We start from the raw sequence: 23875 nt of genomic DNA, 5'->3' as shown, positions 1-23875 counted from the left end.
GTGTGTGTGTGTGTGTGGGGGGGGGGTGATCCTCAATAGCCTCTAGGTGTTTTACACACAGACACACTCACACACCAGCTGTTTTCATCAGTGTGATGTTGTGGTGCTGAAAGCCAGGTGAGTGCTGCCTCCCTGTGTTTGCATGCACTAACTGCTGCCACTCACCCAAATGACAAATGTCCCGCTGTTAATCTTAACATTACTAGGGTTTAAACTACCCTGCCTCGTGCCCAACAGCACGATGGCTCTCATTACAAGGCCATCTAACTGTCATCATGGTATAGGTAATACATTGTAAAAGCAGCTGTCTGGAATATGGCTCACATCCCAAATCTTCATCATCACAGTACTACAGTACAGACAATTGACTTCTGGTTAATACACTAATGCACCTGTAAGCTGGTGCCAATTTGGTAAGGGCCACTGGTCACAGGCACATGGTTTGTCTTTATACAATAATGTGAGGGCCTTTTTTTGGCAGTTTCTGTGATGACATGACTTGAGTGAACCTTTATTGTGAAGGGCATCACTCAGTATTTGTGCAATACTGCTGTTTAAAATACACCATTAACAATGCTAATGTTCTCCTATGAGAGCAAACACAGCAGAAGCAAAGCACATTTTTAATCAATGTTTATTTAAACTAAAATACATCCTGGATTACCAGGAGGACAGAAATACAGCAGATTAGCCTGGTTTTAGCTTTGAGGCACAAAGGAAAGATCATTACTAACAGTGAGAGAATATCATTTTCTACAGTGTGTATTAAATACAATAATATAGTCGCAGTTTATAGCAGAGTAAAAAAAAAATCTTCATTTACAAAAACAGAGACATCAGTATGTATAGGAATAAGGCTGGAGGAGACAGAGTAGGTCCAGTGTTACAGTTGATGACTTTGGCATCAGTGTATAAAAACAAAAGGCAATAAAATCAAAAACAAGACTCACTTTCGTTTGAACAATATCAGTGGGACTGCTCATAATCACAAACTCCCTTCAATGAGATCAGAGGTTTACACCTAAACTAGTCAAACCGTGTTTAAAGGCTGGTGTTAGGACATCAAATGGCACAGTTATGGTGCTGAGCAAGGCACTAACCTGTTCACCTTCATTCTGGCAGAAAATGTGTTCTTAGGAGACTTAAAACATGATCAGACACGTCTCAGTAAGGAGACAGATTAGGTAATAAAGGCAAAAGTATTAACAGCTCATAAGAAAGTACATATGTAAAAGAAAATAGATGATATATATATTTGTTCCCATGTTTAAAGGTCATTACAGAAGAAGATCTAAAACACAGGACTGTCTTGTTAATGTGGAAACTAAACACTACTGCAGTTGAAGAGGGCCCCAGAGGTGAGCTTGTTAAGCTATGCTGATGGAGAAAAGAAGCTGCTGTGACCAGGATTAACATTTTCCTGCAAAGTGCCAGTTTTACTCCACTGATCTTTACACCACTCTCGGGTGTAGCACCTGGTCTACACATATAAAAGTACATTGAGGGAATCCGAGTGGAAGAAAACTACAATGTTTGAGTCCCAGGGAGGCTGTCTCACACTAATTTACACAATCAGTTAAAATTCTCATCAGTTTCTCTCTGAGGCTTTTTCTCACAGTGCTGTGATCTTGAAGATGGAGCTGAGAGTGCAATTTGAGAGCCTAATTACTTCAAGAAACCTTGTAGTGGGTTTTTTTTCTACCCTTTGTTTACCAAAATGAGATGCTCAGATGTGCAATTTGATCCCTTGCCAAACAAATCCTCCCCTATGCGGAGGACAAAGAAAAGAACCTATGGGCTATTTGAGTATGGCATGCGGTGATGAAGTTACCTCCTTCACTCACACATTTTTCTTCTTTTGCTTCTCTTAGTACGGCTCTGCCTTTAGATTTCGATATAGGCAGCATGTAAACACCATCCCGATGATCTGGGGATTAAAACAGATGAAAATAAAAACGTAATTTAGAAAAGCTGTATTCTCCATAGGTGTACATACATTTATTGAGTCTCTGTGTGTAAGCACAATGCTAAAGGCATTTTCTTTATTTTTTTTGCTCACCTGTACACAAGCGATCCCAACACCGACGGCTCCAATGATCTTCAGGTGGTCCAAGATGAAATTCTCCAGTTTAGTGATGCAACCACCCTAAATGAAAAACAAAGATTGTCTTCATGTTGCATCAGTTGATGTGGGAGTGTTGCTGGAGTCTCACTGCAAACAATGTTATGTATACAGTTTGGATGTGATGGCTGTTCTTTTTTCTGCTACGCTCACGCCACACCGCCTCTATGCTGACATCTCGAGACATGAGAGAAATACAGATGAAGCCCTCCCCACCCCCACCCCCCGACACCGTTCACACACTCACCTCCACCTTGTAGATGTTGGATGGGTGGTCTCTTATACCGCACATGTTGGTGATGGTCTTACAGCAGCTGTCAGGCACCTTCCTGCCTTTTGCACCAGAGCGAATATAGACGCTCTCAGCCCAGTCAGCTGAACTGTTGCTCCCACAGCACTTGAACTGATGGAGGAGATGGAGGAAAAACACTTCACTGACAGCAGGAAAGTATAAAAGACTCAGACAAACATCCATGAAAGAACTGGTTTACACTGATAACAAATAATTAAGTGTTGCACTTCACTTGAGCAAAACTCTGCATACGTGTTCTCTTGGTTCAAAGCATTATTACGAGCATTATAAGATGATTGATTCCCCCAGTAAGGCAAACATTAGGCATCAGCAGGCAGTTTGCTTGGCTTCACGTTAAAACTGGAAATTACATTTATGTAAAACCTTAATGTGCCATTTTTATTTTTATTTTTTTTAGCGTTTAAACAAAGGGGTTTTTTATACTGCAAGTCAGTAAGTGGATTTTGTTGACTTTCGATAGAGTCAGAATAACCATTTCCCACATTCCTGTCTTTAAAGTAAACTTAAGCTGGCCTAAATAGGCTGATGATACCTTGCAGTAATCAAATCAATCATGAATTCCTCTCTCTGTACACCAAATATTCTAGAGTCAAATATGTATAATTGCTAATTGGCCAAACTGGGTCAAGCAGCAGATCAATCAGTAGCAGCAAATCTACAACTGGCTGAGCAAGGTATCAAACTGTGCATGAACGAACACCCACAAACCTCAATGACGTGAAGCAACACTGTAAAGAAGAGCGGACCAGAATTCTTCTACAACGATGTGAGAGACTGACAAGGTCACGCAGCAAATGGTTACTTTACGTTATTGTTGCTAAAGGTGGTTCTCCAAGCTACCGAGTCGTGGGATGTACTTGGTTGTGAAAACGTTCTTTTTCACATGAAGATCAAATAGTTTTGATATCAAAATCGAATTCACAATCAAATCTGATGGCAAAACTTGAAAAGCTGCACTCAAAAAGGCCCGCTGTAAAGTAAAATACAGTTGTGATTGAAATGTGAATTGTTTTGCAAATCCAAATGTTGTTTCCATATTCAACGGAGGTGCAGCTCCTGCTCAAGATTTACAACTCAGTTTGAGCCAATTGTTTTATTTTTAAAGTAAACTTTAAGATTCACATTTTCCTCATATTTACTTTGAGGGAAATGTATGTATGCATGTATACTGTAGTTCTGTTCTCATACTGATGCTATTTGAATATATGATAAAAATGACTCCATTAAAAGAACATTTACAAATTCCTTTAATAGTGCAAATTCATGTTTTTTTGGAAATTATGCAAAATGAAGTTTAGAAGAATGACTACATGTTGATGTGTGAAAGACAAGATTTTATACTCAAAAAACTAAGCAATGAGTATAAAAACTAACAGAAGTCTTAACAGCACCTCAGATTTACACATTCCTTAACGCACTGTCAGCTCGTTTGGCTAGAAGAGAAGGTAAATTACAGCAGAGAGTGCAGACCAGTCCATCATGCTTAGATGAAGTCGTGGACTGAATTGGATTTACTTTGACTCGCTCCCATCTCCAAAATCTCTAATCTGATGAGATGATAGGGTAGCATGAGGGCTGTCCAATCAACAAACCACATGTGAGTCCATGTGACTTTGGCTTGGAAGTCCAGGTTCATTTGCAATATGAAAAAGTGGATGCACGCAACAACCTAAATTCCATCCACGCTGGCCAATGTAGAAATCCAAATGTGCAAAGAAATCTCACAAAGCTGCACAACATTTGTGTCTGGACTCCTTCATCCATTGCAGACACTTACCTCCTGCTGCAGCTTGTCTACAGCCTTGGTGATGTGCTCGGAGTTTGTTTGATTATACTCGTCAGTCATGGTCTTCTTTAGGTTCTGCTTCAGCTCATCATTCAACTGTTCAGAAACACGCACACAGGTGTACATGTAGTATCAGCCAACAAAAATGGGAAGGCAGCACGACAGAGCATGACCTAAAGTGATCAATTTGTCGCTTCGACTACTGATTCTCCAGCACATCATAGCACACGGGATTTAAAATACACATCACGGAAGTACTTCTAACAACAGAGAGGCATATGAAGACGAAGCTAGTGTAAAAGCAGAGGAAGTCTGTTTTTTGGGTTTTATTTTATTTATTTTTTTGTTCTCTAGACCAGTGGCAGAAAACGCAGGAGTGGAAGGTCTGGGGGGCTCAGTTTCTATGGCAACAAGCCAGCTGGGAAACCACTGTAAATCAAAGCATGAAGGAGATATCAAGGGAATGAATGATGAAGAGAGGAAGGGAGGGCAGAGAAAGATGAGAGACGCGAGGTGAAAACAAAGAAGAGGAAAGAAGAGGAGGTGTTCAGGTTTTCATTTTACCTGTTGACAGTTTCAGAAACACTGCAGCGGTGAATGAAAACAGTCATTCACATTTTAAAGGGACTCCGTAAGTATGAGAGAGCCAGTATGGGAGTCTGCTGTTTTATTGAATACATATTCATTTAAAAGCAAGAACAGCATCATGGGTCTTTGATATACTTGAATTATGCTTTTTCTTTTGTTAGCTTGTTTTCTGTTAATGATAATAATAGGCCATACAAGGCTGGACCACCAGTTGCAATTTGCTGCTGAAGGTTGCTGGCAATCCCTGGGAAACTGTCAGCGTCAGTGACCCCCTGACAACCACTGCTTGCTATTTCTGGCTATAAGCTGTTCCAGGAGGTTGCTAGCTATCACTAGTAAGTATACGGTGCTGCACTGTATAAACCTACATGTGTTGCTAGTAGGTCGCTGTGGTTGCGAATCATTTGTATGACACATACAGACTTGTCTGCAAACAGTAGCAAACTATTCGCCAAGTCGTAGAGAAACTCTGAAAAGTGTGACGCACACTGTAAACAAAGACTGTTTACCTTCAACATAAAAGTTGCGTCTTGTGGTGAGGCACAACGTTTTCTGTTTTGCATTGCACTTTTTCAAGTTTTACTACAGTTTAGAGCAGCGGTCCCCAACCTTTTTTGCCCGACAATATTTTCACGGACCGGCCTTTAAGGTGTTGCGGATAAATACAACAAAATAAAACTAGTACCGGTACCGAAAAAAATAAGATTTATTCATAACACACGTGAAAAGACCCAGGAAAACAGAGTTAACGATAAAAAGGATAACAAAATAACGCTGAAAACTGATAAAAACCCTGAAAACCATACATTTCACACCTGAGCCTCAACTGTCGCGGCCCGATACCAAACAACTCTCGGACCGGTACCGGTCCGAGGCCTGGGGGTTGGGGACCGCTGGTTTAGAGAGTAAAATGGTGAGTGTTTGTAGACAAGTCAGCTTCATTCATCAAACTATGGGCAAGCTCAGTACTTTGCTAGTGCCCAACCCTGTCACTCTTATATTACAAAGCACAACTTTAGATCAGAAACCAGCATGAATACAACCTGTTAAAAACAGTCTATGAATAAGGTGTGTATTTTAATACATGGCATCTGTTTGAAGTCTATTAACACTTTTTTCTTTAAGATCAGACCAGCAGTGAGCTCATTTTACAATTTACTAGATATTTGCTAGAGACAAAATATAAAATGATTTTGGAAAGAACACAAAACGAGCTTTACAGGGATATCATGTTGTGTCATGGTACTTCTGTCTGAACACAGACAGAATAACCACCTCTGCATAGGTTTGACCATGTTCACTAAATCTCAGCCATTTGGGGACAGAGAGAAATTTCAAATGGCTCCTGAAAAATGAGAATTATTTTTGTAATAATAGTGAAAGTTAAATGGTGAAGGTTTGCAGACAAGTAATTCATGCAAACTATGAGCAACCTACGGAAGCAGCTCGCAAACAAAGCAATCACAAAGAGGTTTATGATCATGTCTGATTACAAAAACAAAATAAAGTCTGAGCAAATCCCTTGTGCAGAATCTGTAGCTAAAAATGGGTGCGTTTGTGAATTACAAGCATGTTACATGAGTTGTTCATCTTGGTATCGTTCTCACAACTTATTAGCAGAGAGAGTGAAAAGATTAATAACAGGGGAAGAGGCTTTAGAGACTTTAACACAACTTAATGCTTGTGAGAATATTTTGAGGCAAGTAAAGTAGACAGAGCTTTAGGAAGCGGCACACAGCCATGGACCTCAGTGGCTGCTCATGAACTGTGCATTAATGAAAGAGGCAGTTAAAGTGAAAACAGTGTACCTCTAGACTGAGAAAAGTCCTGTTCCTGAGCTACAAGCCACTTATAAGACTAAGCGGGGTGGGAGCGATGTTGGTAGAGAGCAATGTCATGTTAATATTCCTAAAGGAAAAATGCTTGTCATTTGCTCTTGTTTGCAGTGCAGTCAGTATAACTCTACAGTGGTACAGCAGAAATGTGCCGAGGGAGGCTGTCAGTTTTAGTTTAGCTTATACATTAACTACACACGAGAAAATAATCACTTGAAAACCAAACCGTGTGCATTTAGAACACAGTCTGTGGTGTTTCTACTTTTTTCAGTCATTAACCTGCCAGTAAGGTTCTTCATTCTTTAGTGGAGTGAAATGAAATAAGTTTGAAAATTCTGTGTATTTGAGTTCAAAATCAAAGCTAATGCTTTGAAATGATTCTGACACAGTGCATTCAGGCTTATTATGTGTCCTGCTGCAGGCATTTTTCATTCCATTTGGACTCAATGTACCACAAGTAATATGGGCAGTCAGATATTTGTATTTTTAATGGGCCGTCTTATACGGCCTTTCTGGAATCTCGTTTCTCACGCTGGTTTTTGTCGTGGTTAAAATTACAGCAGAGCACATGCCATGTGGGAAATGAAACAGTTGTCTGTGTATTATTACAATGCTTTTGACTACGTGCTTGGATTAGGAGACACAACACATTTGTCAAGCATGCTCTATTGAATTTTTGCACAATGCAATATATGCTACACACCTTAACATCATTTTTTAATATCAGATGATGATTTACTGTAATACAGCAGACTGGAGTCGACGCGAGATGGTAACACAGATTTACTAAAGATGCTATAATAAGTTACAAAATGCTAACCTGAGTTGAAATTACATTTTTTGTCATCTAAAATAAATATCCACTCTTGCAATATCTGCCACCTGCTCCTTCAATTTCACACATACATACATTACAAGAAAGGTGTTTTTTTTAATGATACAATGGGAATTACCTGCTGATAGTAGATATAAGCAAGGACACCGGCCAGGATCTCCAACAGGAAGATACACAGCAGCAGAATGAAGTACTGGAAACACAGAGAAGAAGGAATTACAGTTAGTGGATGGTGATAAAGCGACACGACCAGTTGGTTACAAATGTGATGTGGCAGCTTGCGGGGCTGCCTTTGACACCACTTTGACATGATTCTCTTAAGCCAGCTTGAACTATGTTTCCTTTCCAAGGCCTTGTGTCATCCTTCCTTGAGCAAGAATAATGTAATCAAACCCACTCATGCAGCAAAGTCATCCACACAGCACTGTTAGAGAGGTAGAACCAAACAGAAACAATGCAATGGCAAAGGGTTGGCTAACTTATATTAAGCTGTCTATCAGAAATACAAAAACTAGACAATGCAGAAAGTTGCACAGTCACACACCTTTGGAGGAGAAATGTTCCTGCGAGTATAAAAGTGGTGGAATGATGTGGGTAATTGTTTCAGTGAAGCAAAAGCTGTCTGTCTATCTATAATGACCAAAGAAAGAATTCTATGCAACAACCTCCCTTAGAGTATTTGATTACGCTCACGCATCATTACGCAGCATTAAATTGTCATTTTAAAAAAAGTTACACATTTAAATGACATTATTTCAAAACTGTTATGATGCTGTCTGTCAAAACAAGAATGTCTAATGTAGTAATGTACAGCTGATATAAATATTGTAAGTAGAACTCTAGAACTCTAAGGGTAGTAAATGGCAGAGCTTTACACAGACAAAAATTTCACACATTCGGGAAATTCACAAGACTGAGTGTTTATGGCATTCATGCATGTAGATATAACCCAATCCAAGGACGGTATTATATCATACAGGTGGACTTAAGAGCCTTGTAACAGTGTAAAGTAGATAAATGACTCTGCCAGAACATAAAACAGATGACAAAATTACAATAATACCGTTCTCTGCTTAATCATCCACTCTTGTTCTGCTCTTTTGCTCTGAGTAAGATTCCAGGATGAAACTGCAAAACTTTTGAGTCACTGCAGAGTGGCACATGTCACAGAGTTTATCATTTGCATCTGATTCGTGACCAAGCCCATTGGAAAATTAGGGGGAGCGTCTGCCTTTCAAGCCAAGTGAAAAGTTGAACTTCTCCTCTTCAGAATTAAAGACAAGAAGAGATTATTATCTGACCCAAACCTTGGCCTAAATTCCTCTGGACTGCTGCTTCCACAGGGGAGAAAATCAGCCCGGTAAAAAGGACTTGGGCCTTTGATTTGATAGCTGCTGCTGATTAGATCTCCGAGCAGCTCTGAGCCTGAATGCTGAGCAGACTTCAAGATGCATTTGATGCAGTGTTGAGGGTTTGAAGAGAAAGACAACACATGAAAATACAGATATAGTTTCGTTTTTTTAATCCATGCACACCTGGCATGATGTTGTTTTTACATCATTTTCCTCCCATGATTGGATTAATCTGGATTTGATACTTACCACGTGTAAAGTGATCTCATACGCGTGTATGAGGACATCTGTGGGATGACTTATAAAGGAGACACTGCAGGATTAGATACGCTTTTATCGCATTTTCAATGATATTTCACATCTAATTTCTCCTTCTTTAATTTCCGGAGACTATTGAGTTAGATAATATATTTTAGGTGTAAAATGTTCTGCTGCAAAAAGGAAAAAAAAGTCAAAACAATGATGAAAACTTGCTTAAAATGTCTCTGATGTCATCTGAAACTCTTATTAGGCAACAGGATTATTAGATTTTTCTCACTTATATTATACCCCAAATATAAATCTGTGGTTTTAGTAATAACATTCCATAGAAAAAAAACACCTTCCTCCAATTTATGATTATATATGTAAATATTTTAATATTTTATATATGTATATATTTTAAACATCAATCACAACATCACCTGCAGCCTACAGTATATACAGTTGCAATTGAACATACATAGAATTAAGGCCACTTCCCTGATACTGTGACATAACTGTGTCGTGTGGCTCTGTCTGTTCTCACTCCTTTGCACACAATCGCACGCACAGCTTTTCCAGACTGATCCCACACGGACAGTGACGTACACAGGGCGTGACAGAGAACTTGTTGTTGGCTATAGAGACGAATTACTGACTGCATCGACTTTGCGGGCCTCCTCGAGATCTCAGGCACAGTCTCTCTCATTTTACGTCTGCGCTTCCAGTCTTCTCCCGGGTGACTTAAGGGTACAGGGTAATTACTGCCAAAACGACTCTCAGCAGGTTCATATGAATAAAATGCTTTCTAAAGCACTGTGTTGGCCTCAGACTCCACTGCATCCTTTCCATGTAGGCTTTCTGACTGAACTACAGTTTTCTTTTTTCTCTCACACAGCTAACATATCAGAGTCAAATCACTCGCACATTGCTGTGGTTATTAGATAATATTTGAACAGAGTTCTTTGGCTTTTAGTGTCCTACTTTGACAGCATGTGTTTTACTCCAGAGTGTATGTAACATTTTCTCTCCTTCATCTGAATGTACCTCCGCCACAGTGAACAATATAGTGCTGCAAAGAAGAAACCCATATTTGCATGCACATCAATGTTTAACTGTGTCTCCATTTCAGGTTTTATTGGAAGCGTAGTGCTGCCTTTACAATTACTAAGCCTGGAGCAACAAAGTCATGCTGAAGGTGACTTTTAATCGTACCGATCACAGTTGGATGAGTGTTGGCCTTTCAAGGTACTGAACCAGCCACCTTTTGTAATTTAGTTGCTAGCAGGGCGTGTAATCGCCTTACTCATTAAATGCACTTTGCTTGCTGGTGAATGCAAAGGTTCAGCTGCATTTCTTAAAAATGTTGATTATTTAAAAAATATAAAATCCTCAAACTGGAGAAACTTGAATCAGAAGTCCACAACTTTCTGATAGTGGTTATTAGTTATTTAGTTTTTTGTTTATCTATTTACCCATTACCTGTAGTTTAAGTTTTTTTATTGAATTCTCTCAACAGGTAATGTGCAAAAGTCTTGAAGCAGCCCTCTTGAGCCACTTTTTCAAAAGTCTTTAAAGTAATCTTGAGCAATAGCTCTTCTGGCTTTCTAAAGGTCTTTCAAAAACCTTTGCACATGTTGTTTGTCAAGCCACTTAACACTGACCTATGATTCAATCAAGTATAAAAAGGCACCCAAGTCAAAAGATGAACCACTGTTGTGCCTACACTCAATAAATATAAGAATAATTTAGCAAAGAGCGATTTTGAAATTCTATCTTTATGCACTTTGTTTTTAAAAGACTTGGTACAATATGAAACACATATTGGTTATTAGGTAGTGATGACATGATATTTTAGGCTCTTGTTTTTTCCATGTGGACTGAAAAATTATCTTACCTGTCCAGCTCATAAAAGGTAAGTTGGAAAAAATGCATGCAGGCAATATCGCCAGCAAATGTAGCTGAATGATATTAAAAATATATAAATAAATAAGATGATCAGTCAAATTTATTATAGAAGAGGGAGACGTCAGCTGCACTTTTATGGACGATTTGAAATTCATAAATAAAAGATTCTGGATGAAGATGTCCTAATGAGTTAAAAATGCAAATGCCTCCAAGATGTAGCGACAAGATGCCATGAATTTGCTTCTTTTGATGTGCAACATAAAGTCAGGATGGCGTACACACACACACACAAACACACACACACAAAACTCCCATTATGTTCTCCATGTTTGCTCTCTCTTGCCAAGTTCATTCCTTCGCTGTGATTCATGGCCGTAATCCTAACTCTTCAAAATGCACCATGCATCAAAAAACAAGCACACAAACACAAACAGAGAGGCTATTCAAAGATGTCAAACTAAGCACCAACTCTACGATTTAGACCACAAACCGAGACCAAGCTTTACACAAAGAATTATGTATGTCATTATTTCTGCCACATTTAGATGTATTTACAGGAGTAGGAATGGCTTTAACACTAACACCAAATTTTTCTTCTAGTTTCTTGAAACCTATGAGAGATCTCAGAATCAGCTGTGTGGCTTGTCAAATGTTGACAGTGATCTTTAACCAGGTTGCAAAAACCCACCAGTTAACAGAACAGGCAGGCTGCAAGTTTAATTGAACTATAAAGTAGCCATCATTAACCTCTGCTTCTGCATGCAAAACTGTCTGCCTGTTGACTGAGATAAATATAATTCAAATGAAAGAAAGAAAAAAAAACAAATATAGGCAGATAAGAAAAAAATGATTTGAAGTAAAACCGATGATGAGAGACGGTGCGACTCAAAGTGGAATGACTGCTCCAGTTTTTCATTTGTGCTGGTATCTTTCATATCAAACACATCAATACCTTGATTATTAATAACAAATTGTAAGCAGTTTTTGTGGTCTTTCAGTTGATACACTAATGCCCTATATTGTAAATGCATTAAGAAGTCAAGGCAAACACAGAAAAGGGAGAGAAGGGCAGAGACCAAGGAACACTCGAGCTTGTAACATGTGCAGTCAAACTGCATGAAGTCAGTTTCTCCACAGGTGGATCCGGCCTCTGTTTGGACTGCTTTCCATTTGGCTCTGTCATTTGGAAAGCAAAAGTTTCTCTCTGCTTTCCCCGAGTCATTCCTTTGTTCTTTTGCTTTTCTCCAACAACACAATGAAGTTGTGTGTTTGCAGACAGATCCCAACCGACTCTTCCCACGGGACAGTTGTTCTCCTTTGTCCTTCTGACTTCTCATACTTTGCACAGAGCATACATCGCAAACATCTTTACTTACTGTCTGACAGGACCTTCGCTTTAATTAAAAGGCAACTGCAGTGACTTTGTTTAAGTCATACAGCTGCAGAATGTCCTGATGACGCCAAGGCTGGATCAGCTTTTTCTGCTGTTAGAACTTGTGACCTTTACGGTACAGGACTGTGCTGCCAATCACCGCCACTCTTGTGTACTCTCAGCAGGTACCAGGCACTCACCGCACACAAAATATAACAACAACAATTAATCCGCCTCCACCCCCCCCCCCCCCCACCCCCCGCCCTTATGCTCACCCTCTTTAACAATCTCGATAGCATCTCTCCTTGTCGACAAGTTCATTCTTTCACCGTGATTCATCGCCCTAATCTCAACTCTTCGAGTTGCACCAAGCATTTCAACCCCCCCTCCCACACACAGAAAAACGATAAGAGGTGGTGCACGCATCTCGTTATGAATCAAATAAAATGGAGAAAGTGGGTACTTCTTCATGTATTTTACACAAATCTATTAGGCTATTTAATTACATTTTGAAACATCGAAAGCCCAGATTCCCATCACTCGTTGCTCTGAGAACTACAGCCAACACCCACATTTGAGTGTATTGTTCTTCAAAATTCAATAAGGACAAAAGCAACAGACAGCTCCAAATCAATTATACTCAACAAAAAACTTTCCTAATCATCAAGATACCAATCTTGATGAGGTAACTAATCTTGTTTTTCCATTTAACTAGATCGTAATTCCACTTGCATGTGACTGAATATTTTTCGGTTGGCTGTTTCCAGATAGGAAATTAAAGGGAGTCTTTTTCAGTAACTTTAGCCATTACAAACAGTGCTGCTCATCACTAGCACACTAATAAAATGCAAGAATAAGATAATGTATGAGCACCCTACTGGCATATGAGGCTATGCAGACAACAATACCTTTCCTGCTTCCTGTGAGGGAAGAATCAATGTCATCAATAACACATAACTTTGTTTGAAATGCTATTCTTGTACTACAGAAAATACTTACAGTAAGTGGACTTATGCCAATGAAGCAAAGCTGTTCTGGCAAAGCTTGTAACACAAACATTTAAGCTCTGCCCACAGTGGTGCGCTTGCATAAGTTTACCATGTGGAAATGTTTGGATGAGCACAGTGAGCGTTTGTGCAAGAGTGGGTTTCTATGCGTTTCTATTTTGAGCTGGTTTTAGTGCCATGCAGGTGTCTCTATTGGCAGAACCCTGTGCTGAGTCTGTGTACGACGTGTGCCAAATCAAATATGGGCACACGCTCCCATCAAGTGTTTGTTTGGTCTGAAGTGAATGCAACTGAGGCTGACACCTCAACCTCGACTGCTCTCATCATGTCTGTGTGTATGTCTGTCTGCATAGTACTGTGTACAAGTCTTGAACTACCCCTTTACATTGTATTGTCGCATTGCGCAAATATACATGGAATAAGGCAAACAGACATGTCTTATGGCCACATTTTTTTAGAAACACCGTGATCTTTAAGAATAATTCTCCAGGCTTTTTTAAGGGCATTAAAAGTGCAAAGACGCTGGCTGCCTTTTGTTCGATTCTCTATCAAGATGATTAACGATGAGGAATCGAGAACCGGTTCTTGTAGAAAACCAGTTCCAGGTAGTCCAATTCCTGGGAATTGTTAGACTGTCTGCTTATTGATACCAGTTATCGGTTCTTGCACTTCCACTACAATCTGTTGATTTCAGTTTGCATGTCAGAGGAGGAAAACACCAACACAGTCTAGAGCATGAATATGGCCATTTACTTTTATTGCACAAATGAATGAGATAAATAGTAAAGTGGAAAACTGCATCCAGGACAGAAACAGCCACATTATGCTACTAACACAACCTCGTTTCTTTACAAGCATTTACCAAGACAAAATGCTAACGCTAAGCTAGCCAAGAACCCAAAATGAAAGCTGAGTGAATGCCGAGCCCAGCAGTCAGACCCTTAACTCCAACAGGTAACAAACTGATGACCCATCAGCAGAGGTAACGCGTTACTGTAATCAGATTACTTTTTTCAAGTAACGAGTAAAGTAAGGGATTACTATTGCAAAATCGGTAATTAGATTACCGTTACTTTCCCGTAGGAACGCTGCGTTACTAAAACCGTGATTTTTTTGCGAGAACGTCTTATGACAGTGACGTAAGCAAGTGCGACGTTGATGACAACAGCTGTGTGCAGATCAACAGTGGATAATATATCGAGTGCGGGAGAGAGTATGAGCATGCGGCGTTTAAAGCGTGGAAGTACTGACCTTACTTTGAGTTTGATTCCATAAAAAGTGACAAAAACATTAGTGTCCGTTATGCGTGGGAAGAAAACTTCTTTTTACACCGAAGAAAAACCCCTAAACTTCCGAGCAAGCACCGAGTGCGCTACGACGTAATGGGAAACTCACAGAGAAACTCGCGGATTCTTCCACTGACCGCGGCACACCTGCACCAGAGCAAACCTCCGCCTACCCTATTCCTGCTTTACAGGTGAAAATAGAGCAAAAGGACCGCTAGTCTTTGATGTTATTTATTTTCTGCTGTGTTTTACTTGCATCTATTTGAAAGACTGAGTGTAAACACAAAACATATTTTATTTTATGTGCTGGAATGTGCAGAAAATAGGTTTAAATATTAAACAAATTTCTTCCAGTCAGAGAATGTTGCATATAATTAAATTTTTGCTTGATGCATAAAGTTAAAAGATTAAAACTAATAAAACAAGTTTTAAAAAAGGGACTTTTCCATTTGATTACATTTTGTATGATGGATTATGTAGAAAAAGTAGAATTGGGCTGAAAGATCTATCGCTTTATCACCTCTTCAGGTTGTAAATCGTGTTTTTAAAAAGTAACTAAGTAACTAAGTAATTAATTACTTTTGAAAATAAGTAATCAGTAAAGTAACAGGATTACTTTTTTGGGGAAGTAATCAGTAATTAGTTACTGATTACTTTTTTCAAATAACTTGACCAACACTGCCCATCAGGCTGCAGTCTCACTTTCTACCTGTTCATGTACCTTGTTTCTACTAAGAGAAAGATCTTAGAGATGTGTGTCCTCATTAAGGATTTAGTACCATGAAAGTAAAGTAACGACTAGTATAACAAATGACTTTTTCCTGGGAGTAATTAAGGAACATTACTGCATTACTTTTAAGAAAAGTGTCCAGTGTAATATGTGTAATAATGACTTTTTTGACTCATGACTCCTAATCACAACAAAGAGGGGAAATACCTCAACAAACACGCAGAAAACATTTGCACCACAGCATGCAACTAATCTGTATGAATGCAAATTCTTTACTCCTGCTTAGTATTGATGGTGGCTTTCCAAATGGAGGTGGTTACATTGTAGCACATACTGTACATACTAAGTCATAGTACATGCATACATATTTACACAGTCTGGTTCTTGAACTGATATCTATGCTTCGAAATGCCTTTTGTTCTTAGTTAACTGAATGTCCTTCCTGTTCTGTACACCAAGGCAGTTTTAGAACAATATTTGCTGTAATGTAATAAACTGACCAGTCATTAAGCAACAGAACAACAAGTTACTGTTTATGATGTTATTTTTTTATTGTTTATGAGCTAATACTGTAAAGTGCAGTTGGCTAAGAAAGTTGAACTCTCTAATTACAGATGGTAGTAGGAGGAATATACAAAATGACTTACAGCCTCTGTCATCCTATCAGTTTTTGTTTAAGCGGCACAGTTTAGCTGTTACTGTTCTACTCTGTGATATTTTCACACTCGTATGTTTTGTCTCTCTACCTTGACGTGATCTCTTACCGCTCTCAGTAGCCTTTTCTGCTCCTTGAAGGTGGCACAGCAGCCCAGCACGCCTGTTACCATGACGATGACTCCAGCCAGGACCAATATGTAGGCGGAGGCAGCGTAGGTCTTGGAGGAGAGAAGGCTGATGTAGTCGCTCTTCAGGACCAAGGTCCAAACACCCACCGCCATTACAACGCCCCCTGCCAACTGGGAGAAGAGCACATGATGAGTTCAGTTTCTGCCAGCGGCCAGCCTGGGAAACGAGAACCACGACTGTGGTGCAGAACACTGAACAACACTGAAGCTGAGAGTGATAAAAAGGTTTCAATTATTAATCTCCCAAGTCGGCTTCAGAGTGACAAAGTAGGAGCCTAAAATTAATATCTGTCAAAAATACGACCCACCGCTGCCACACAGGATCCAGACCTGAATCAGTTTCTGTTGCGAGATAACTGAAGGTTGGGGTTGTGGTGCTGTGGTGACATGTTTAAAGAGAATACAAACTCAGCCCCAGCGACAGATCAATCGTTTCTCGACAGAAAGAATTTGAAACTAAATCACGCACTTTAACTGTTTAATGATTTTCATTTAAGGAACCGCTGCTTCTTTGTTATTTATAGTTCTTTTTGGACGGTGACCAAACAAGCAAAGTAATGAAGTTCTTGGCTAGGCTCAGGCTCGAAGAATTGTGAATGACATTTGTTTGCTGTTATTAACATTTTACGCATTAAATGTCAAAAATAATTGCCTAATTTATTCAAATAAAACTATCATTAGCTGTGGCACTTCTTTAACAATTTTCAATTTCAAACATTTTTAAAGCAACCATATGGTTTACTGCCTGATTAATTAAAGAGAATTAGTCATTAAACCCAGCACGAAACTACCGCCATTGTCTCACATCTTCGGCATTACCCGAGCTAACAGTTAAAGAGAATATGAGGAGAATTAAATCAATACAATATTAGCAAGACGAGTCAGCAGATGGTGCAGCAGTGCAACAGAAATCTGTCTTCATGCCAAAGCAGTCAATCTAACTGCCTGCCTAATTTAGATTTAATTTAAAAGAGAGGATGATGGCCACAGAAACTAGACACTGACTCAGACAGAACCACACCCAGAAACAGTGGCAGTAAAACACCAAACAAAGGTGTAGCACAACAGCCTTCACTCTTCACTCGTAATCTATTTATACTGTTTACTTTTAGTGGCAATCAACCAGTAGATTATATTGATTCAGAGTGAACCATCGTTTTTAGGGTTGGGCAGTTTGGCCTAAACCATGCCATCAAAATTCCCCGCACAGCACATCAAGTCCACTGGACCCCTTTGCTTTAGGGTTCAGGTTTTTCTTTAGTTTATTACCTCTCTGTATTCAAAAGCTGTATAAAAGACATGCAAGCTTTAGTGACCCCCAGTGGCAGCAAGCGGTAATAGGGGAAGAATCTGACAGTCGAGAAGGTCTGAATAGGAAGCTTCCTCTGTCTATCTTTAACAAAGTTTAAGTTATCACTGATCCCCAAATGTTACATTTCTTTTTAATATTTCCTCCAAGGAGTAGTTTGTTTAAAGGGCAACGTACTGCATTGTAATGTAGTGTCTGTTTGTTTGTATTTAAAATATTGTAGATATAAAGCAGATGTTTGATGATATTTAAAAGGTCATATACAACACAAAATGATACAAATAGCAAATCCTTTTATGCATGAAATGTAAAATTTTTGCTCATTTTTAATCAGGGAGTGTCCTGAAAATACTGTATCAATGTCACAACTGTAAAAACTAAAACCCCAAAGATGTAATGGTCCAAAAGAACCCAAACTGATCTTGCAGTGTTTTTACTTTATGAAAAACCTGCAATGTCTGAGTAAATCTTAATCTTATTTAAAAATATTTACCTATTTTGTTCTTCACTCAATTTGAGTTCAATCTGCGTGTTCAGTTCTCTTCAAATTTGATCAAACCACGCACTTCAATAAAAACCCAGACACTGTGACCATATGTTACTCCTGGGGTAAATGGACGGCTGCCATTTAGCGAAATGCTTTATAGTGTGGCAAAGTGTTCATTTTGGTGTCTGAACTTCAGTCAAGATATTTCTGGCTGCAATGACTGTTGCTATATACCTTTTTCCAAACTGATTTAATAACCACCAGAGACCATGTAAATAACTGCAAGGCAAATTTCAAACGATTTGGTTTAGTGTGAAATATTCACACGGCTGTAACTCTGGCACTGAAGATGCTCTATTTGTCTGCCAATTTGAGAAAGATCTGATTCTTTGGCAGACAGATGATTATCACATATGGGCAGAGCTGCAAGTGTGACTTCACACCAAGAATGAGTGGGGTTCAGACAGTAAGGGTGCCACACTGATGTTTGACTCTTATTTTACACACGCATTCAGATGATGAGTTCAGAACAACACATTCTTGACATTGGAAAGTCTGAGGGAAATAAGGCTTTGAACGCATCGCCTTTGTCCTCTGTAAAAATATGCAGCTTGCCTTTGACTACATGAACTGGAATAGCAGCAGGCATTTATCTACTGCCCGAATAAAGAAGGCTTTGTTAATGTCCTCAGAGAGGGTTTTCGAGCCAATTTCTCCTATTTATATCATATTACCAAAAAGAGCTGGTTAATATGAAGGTATACTGTGTGTATGCATATTAGTGTGAAAGGAGAGAGACTCTTACACCTTTAGTTTGTTAAAGCTTGTGTGAAAACTTGTGGCTTTCAATTATTTTCCCCTCACCTGATTTGTGGGGGAATGTTGTTATAATTAATAAAATTAGCAGCTAAGCCAACAGGTAAAACATATACAATTCCATTGGATTTCTTTAAAAAAAGAAAAAGAAAAAAATACCCCTGTATTGGTGTTGTTCTTACATCATCTCACCAGCCAGAATCCACCAGAAGGGTGTAGAAGTCACACATGCTTAAGAGGCAGTACCAGCAGTGGGAGATAATATATTTAAAGCAAAGAAGATGGTCGTGACCAACGATGGTATAAAGTACATTCTAGGCCCCTTGTATGCCAGAAATTATTAAGCTAGGTGCCTGATATCTATTTACACGCAAATGTGTTAGTAATGTCTCTTTAAATGGTTCCCTGTGACTGTATTTGTGGTTGCTTAAAACAAAATATCGCCCTCTGCTGGTACTGCAGCTTACTGCAACTTGAACATCCTGTCCATTTCACGCTTACGAGAGGCAAAGCGTGACATCCACACAGTGGACCAGCATCTATTACACGCTTTGCTGTGACATTGCGTTGCATCGTAATGATGTCAGCACTGCAACTGACCAATGACACTGCCTAAGCATTCAGTTAGCATTAGCAAGAAGTTAGCTAATGCTATTAACGAACTATCACTAGCAAACTAACATTAATAACCTAAATTTGGCTAACAGCAAAACTGACTTGATAATATATTTTTATATTGCATAAATTAATAAAGAAAACACTTGAAATACTTACCAAAAGAAGTAAGTATTTCACGATAACGTGACTGGTCAGTTGCAATATTGATCCTGGACCAACATTATTATAATGATGCAGGAACAACACCACCACAGTGATATCAGATATAACAAAAAAAATCTGTCCAAAGCATTTGTGCATCTGTGCTCAATGCAAACATTTCAACAGTTAATTCCTCGGCACAGGCTCGAGGTCGCTTAAATGAAAACTTACCCAAAAGAGAAAGTTGAAAGCAAACAGCAGGTATTTCAGGCAGATGGTCCCACATGTTTCCTTTTTCTCCTCTAAGACCCCCATGCTACAAGAGACAGCAGATTTTCAGTCCGTTATAATGATTTCATAACGGAACAGCATTTTCAGTTCTGTTTATACAGTCAGTACACAAGCACTCACTACAATCTCCAGCTTTCACACATACAACTAATAACTATAAATGTGATTATAGTACAAATAAAAACGTATTTTACTACCATTAAACAAAGCCGTTATCTTACACCTTTAAAAAAACAGAGCAAATTTATTGTCTAAGCCACCGGTTGGTAACCTTTACAATCAAAAGACATTTTTGTGTAATTTTTAACCAAAAGAAATCAATGTGGAGTCACAAAACATATTTGAGCCTAACAATAAATCTTTTAACATGTGACTACTCTGCAGTCACTGCTCAAAAAAAGGGAAGAACAATGAAAAGAAAAAAAAGTTAAAGACCAACGAGAGATGAAGCATACCAGTAAGCTAACAGCTCGGGTGGTGAACAAATAAATGTGCTTACTGTTGTTTTCCATGGCAACCTTTCAATTTTTTGTTTTTCGAATCCAAAAGTAAGCAGATAAAGTGCCAGGTGATAGACTATAGCTATGACAAGCATTGTAGTTAACAAAATATTAAAACCTCTTTTTAATTTGATTATAAGTCACACAGTTTTACAACTGCAGAATGTAAAGAATTGCTAAAGAAAGTATAGAGACATAAAAATGTTAACATTCATGTTCATTTCTAAAGTTATATTAATATAGTTTTTACCAGAACCACAGGAAGCCACTGAAAATGGGCAAAAGGGTCACAGGTTTGAGACATTATGTGAACCCTTCACACACTGAAAACACAAAGTTACTACTTTGATTAAAGTCAGAATATCAATTTAAACTCTGGCTGCCATATAAATTGATATTCTGACTCACTGTGTCGTCATGTATGACAATCAAAATCTAAGAAGCTAAGACCAGAGGAACTTCCCATCACTGATTACATTTTAAACTGTGCTGGGACTGGAACACACTCTTTGGCTTGATGGTTAGACACTTTACCAGATTTCTTCTGTTAAAGTAACAAAACACAAACATACCAAAGTTAATCATATGGTTTCACAGGGTTTTGTGCTAGGGCTGATACATTTCAGGTTCTCAAGGTTGCCTTCCAGCACTCTGAAATGCCTCCAGTGTAACCAAAATGCTGCTGTACTGATGGGAAGTAGCCAGTGAGATCAGATTTCTTAATGATCAAGCTTCGTCATGTCTTAAAGACCTCGTATCCCAACAGAGCACTTTGCTCTCTGAGTGCAGGCTTACTTTTGGGACCTAGACATTCCAAAAGTAGAATGAGAGGAAATCTCCTGATAGCCAAAAGTGTTGATTGCTTAAAAAGTGAAGCAGGGTCTTGACCTTACTATCTTAAGTGCCCTGAGATGACTTATGTTGTCATTTGGTGCAATATAAATAAAACAGAAAAGGAGTGAAATATTTTAACAGGCTTTTAACAAATGAGTTGTTACAAAGCTAATGTAGTATGTGGGGGAGTGAGCACCAGATCAGCAGTGTAGGCAGAATCAGCAAGCTGAGTTATTACATGTATATGCAGAGAGATCCATGACTAAGCAGTGAGTAGGAGCTGAGCAGTAGCCAACGGCTGCAAATTATAACCACCCGCTTCTTAGTTCTTTAGTGCCTGATACCAGGATCCAACACTTGTTTAATATTATATGAATGTTTTAAACAGAGTGGATTTCATAAATCTTATTACTAATACTACAAATGAAAATCAACCTGCATTAGTGCTTAATGGCTACATTTTTTCTTTATATTTGATCCCATCTATATTTAAACACAGGCACTGTATTAAAATCTGAGAGCAGTCTCATTACAACTCCACTTCACAAAGTTTGAAGTTAAGTTTTATATATCCCATTGTCTAAAACAACATACTGCTTCCCTGTAAATCTTTGTTTCCCACATCTCCCATCCACTTTTTTTTCCACGCTACAAACTTGCAAGTCAGGCCCAGGCTTGCACTCCTCTTCTTTCCCATCTGCTTTCCCACCCCCACATACTGCAGACTACCGTCAATTTAGACATGGGCTGTGCATGAATGAGTGAGTATGTCTGGTCTCCGTTGGTTGGCCATCTGTTATGGTGGTCTCTCTCTTGGTGTGCTCCTGTTAATTAAATTTAAACAAGACATAACTGACAACTCCTCCTTTTGCTTTTCGGGGTTGGATATTAGTCTGCTGAGCCAAGAGGAGCAGTCATCTGTTTAAGTGTCTCAAAGCTTTCTTTTTAGAATGGAAAAAAGCACTACAGGAGAAACAGCACTTCTGTTAAGTGGGTTTACTTTCAAAGGGCACAATTCCACAGCTATGTGTCATGCCATCTTTGGTTTGTTTCAGGATGAGGTGTCTTTACTCATCAGGAAATTAAACAAGACTACCTCTTGGTAAATAAAGCCAACATGCACCACCTGTCTGACACACTCATGTCCATGAGCTAACAGCAGTCTTGTCTGCTGTGTGAGATTACAGTGGTGAATCACTTGGAACGGGTGCAGAAAGGATTTTTTTATCATCCACATAAGTGTACAGATTTTTTTAAAGTGCTACATATGTTGCAGGTTAGTGAAGGTTGATCAAGCATTTTGTTTGTACTTGATTTAAAGCACCAACCACCAGTTTTAAACATACATTTGATCACTGTATTTGACAGCTTTACATATGATGAGAAATGTTCTGAGAAAGGAAACTGTAAGATTTGTGAGGCCTGTCCCTCTAAGATCTCCCATATGTAACCTTCATTTGCTTTTGTTGCTGTAAACCACTCTAGTGTCACTTTCTAGTGTCATACCTATAAAATGTTGCTACTTCTAATTTATCTTTACATGCAAAAACTACATTTTAGAAATTTCCATCCAAAATGCTACAGCCTCATCCAGCATTTCCATAAAAGCATATAATGTACACAGCAACCTGTTTGTGGACATTTTAAGACCTACGTGCAACCTACTTGTGACTGATGAAAACAGAGGCCCACTGTTTTTGGGAAGCTAAACATGTTTCAAAATTTACTTTTTACTCTTTTTAAGGGGAACCCTGCTCCGTTTTGGATGACATTCACATACACAGCACTGTACGTTCGGCTTACCACAGTAGTTTAACAATACATGTGTGCAAACTGGGATCGATAAGCATAAATCCTTCATTAATGAGCTGTTATAGCTGTGCGATAGTGTCATGTTGCGTTGAGATCGGCGCAGCTTCAAACAGAAAACCTAAAGCTTCGCGATAATACCAAGATTAGCCCATTAAAGCATATTAGCCACGTTAGGTAGCATTGACCACAAGGAAAAGTCCCCCTAGCTAACCATATCTATTAAATAAAACAAATGAAATAAAAGCAATATTGTATGTTTTTTTCTGTGGTTTTTAACTTACGTTACACATCTCTTTTGCTGCTGTAGTGTAAGCTAACGCTACACTTATAAAACTGTCCTTTGCGGCTGTAAATGTTAAAACAGCCATTCTCCCACTGACGCTACGTCCAGATGAACAGAATCAACTTTGGGGTTTTACACAGCCATGTTTTCCCCTCAAAACGACCTACTTTTTTACGCTATATCATCTTAATAAAAGAGTGCATGTAAGCCAAGCTTCCATCAGAAGCAATTAAACCTTTCGCTTAGTTCACAAAATATTCCAATACCACCTCAACGGGCCACTGCGGCACCGCAGCATACGCTAACCTTTGTACGCAGACTACTTCCTGTTTCTACTTACCTGCCGTTCTTCTAGCTGCTATCGACGAAACAAATGTGTGGGTATTCCTAAAGGACGCCTTTTCCAAGGATAAAGACGTTTTTCAGATGGAAGTGAAGCTAGAGGGCAGGGAATCAAAACGCTGAGCTCACGCAGTCAGTAAGGCTGAAGCTGCTGAGTGCTGACTCCACCCCGGGCCACCTTGCACGTTTACTGAGTTTTTCACGTCCCGGGGCGATGCTTTGT

At 39.0% G+C, this 23875-nt stretch overlaps 1 protein-coding gene across 1 annotated transcript; it reads right to left on the bottom strand.

Annotated features, from left to right (window-relative positions):
* Window positions 1-618: 618 nt before the first annotated feature.
* On the bottom strand, window positions 619-23875 carry LOC309708040 (CD151 antigen-like). Its single transcript, XM_082535770.1, has 8 exons — window positions 23651-23875; window positions 19822-19906; window positions 16139-16330; window positions 7598-7672; window positions 4213-4317; window positions 2370-2525; window positions 2060-2146; window positions 619-1927 (listed from the first exon to the last, which is right to left on the bottom strand). The coding sequence occupies exons 2-8, from the start codon at window positions 19903-19905 to the stop codon at window positions 1868-1870; spliced, it is 759 nt and encodes a 252-aa protein (XP_082391896.1). The 5' UTR covers window position 19906; window positions 23651-23875; the 3' UTR covers window positions 619-1867.

This window comes from Aulonocara stuartgranti (assembly GCF_965226115.1).
Source record: "Aulonocara stuartgranti genome assembly, chromosome: 1".
Lineage (NCBI taxonomy): Eukaryota > Metazoa > Chordata > Actinopteri > Cichliformes > Cichlidae > Aulonocara > Aulonocara stuartgranti.
This window is presented reverse-complemented; position numbering and strand designations above follow the sequence as displayed.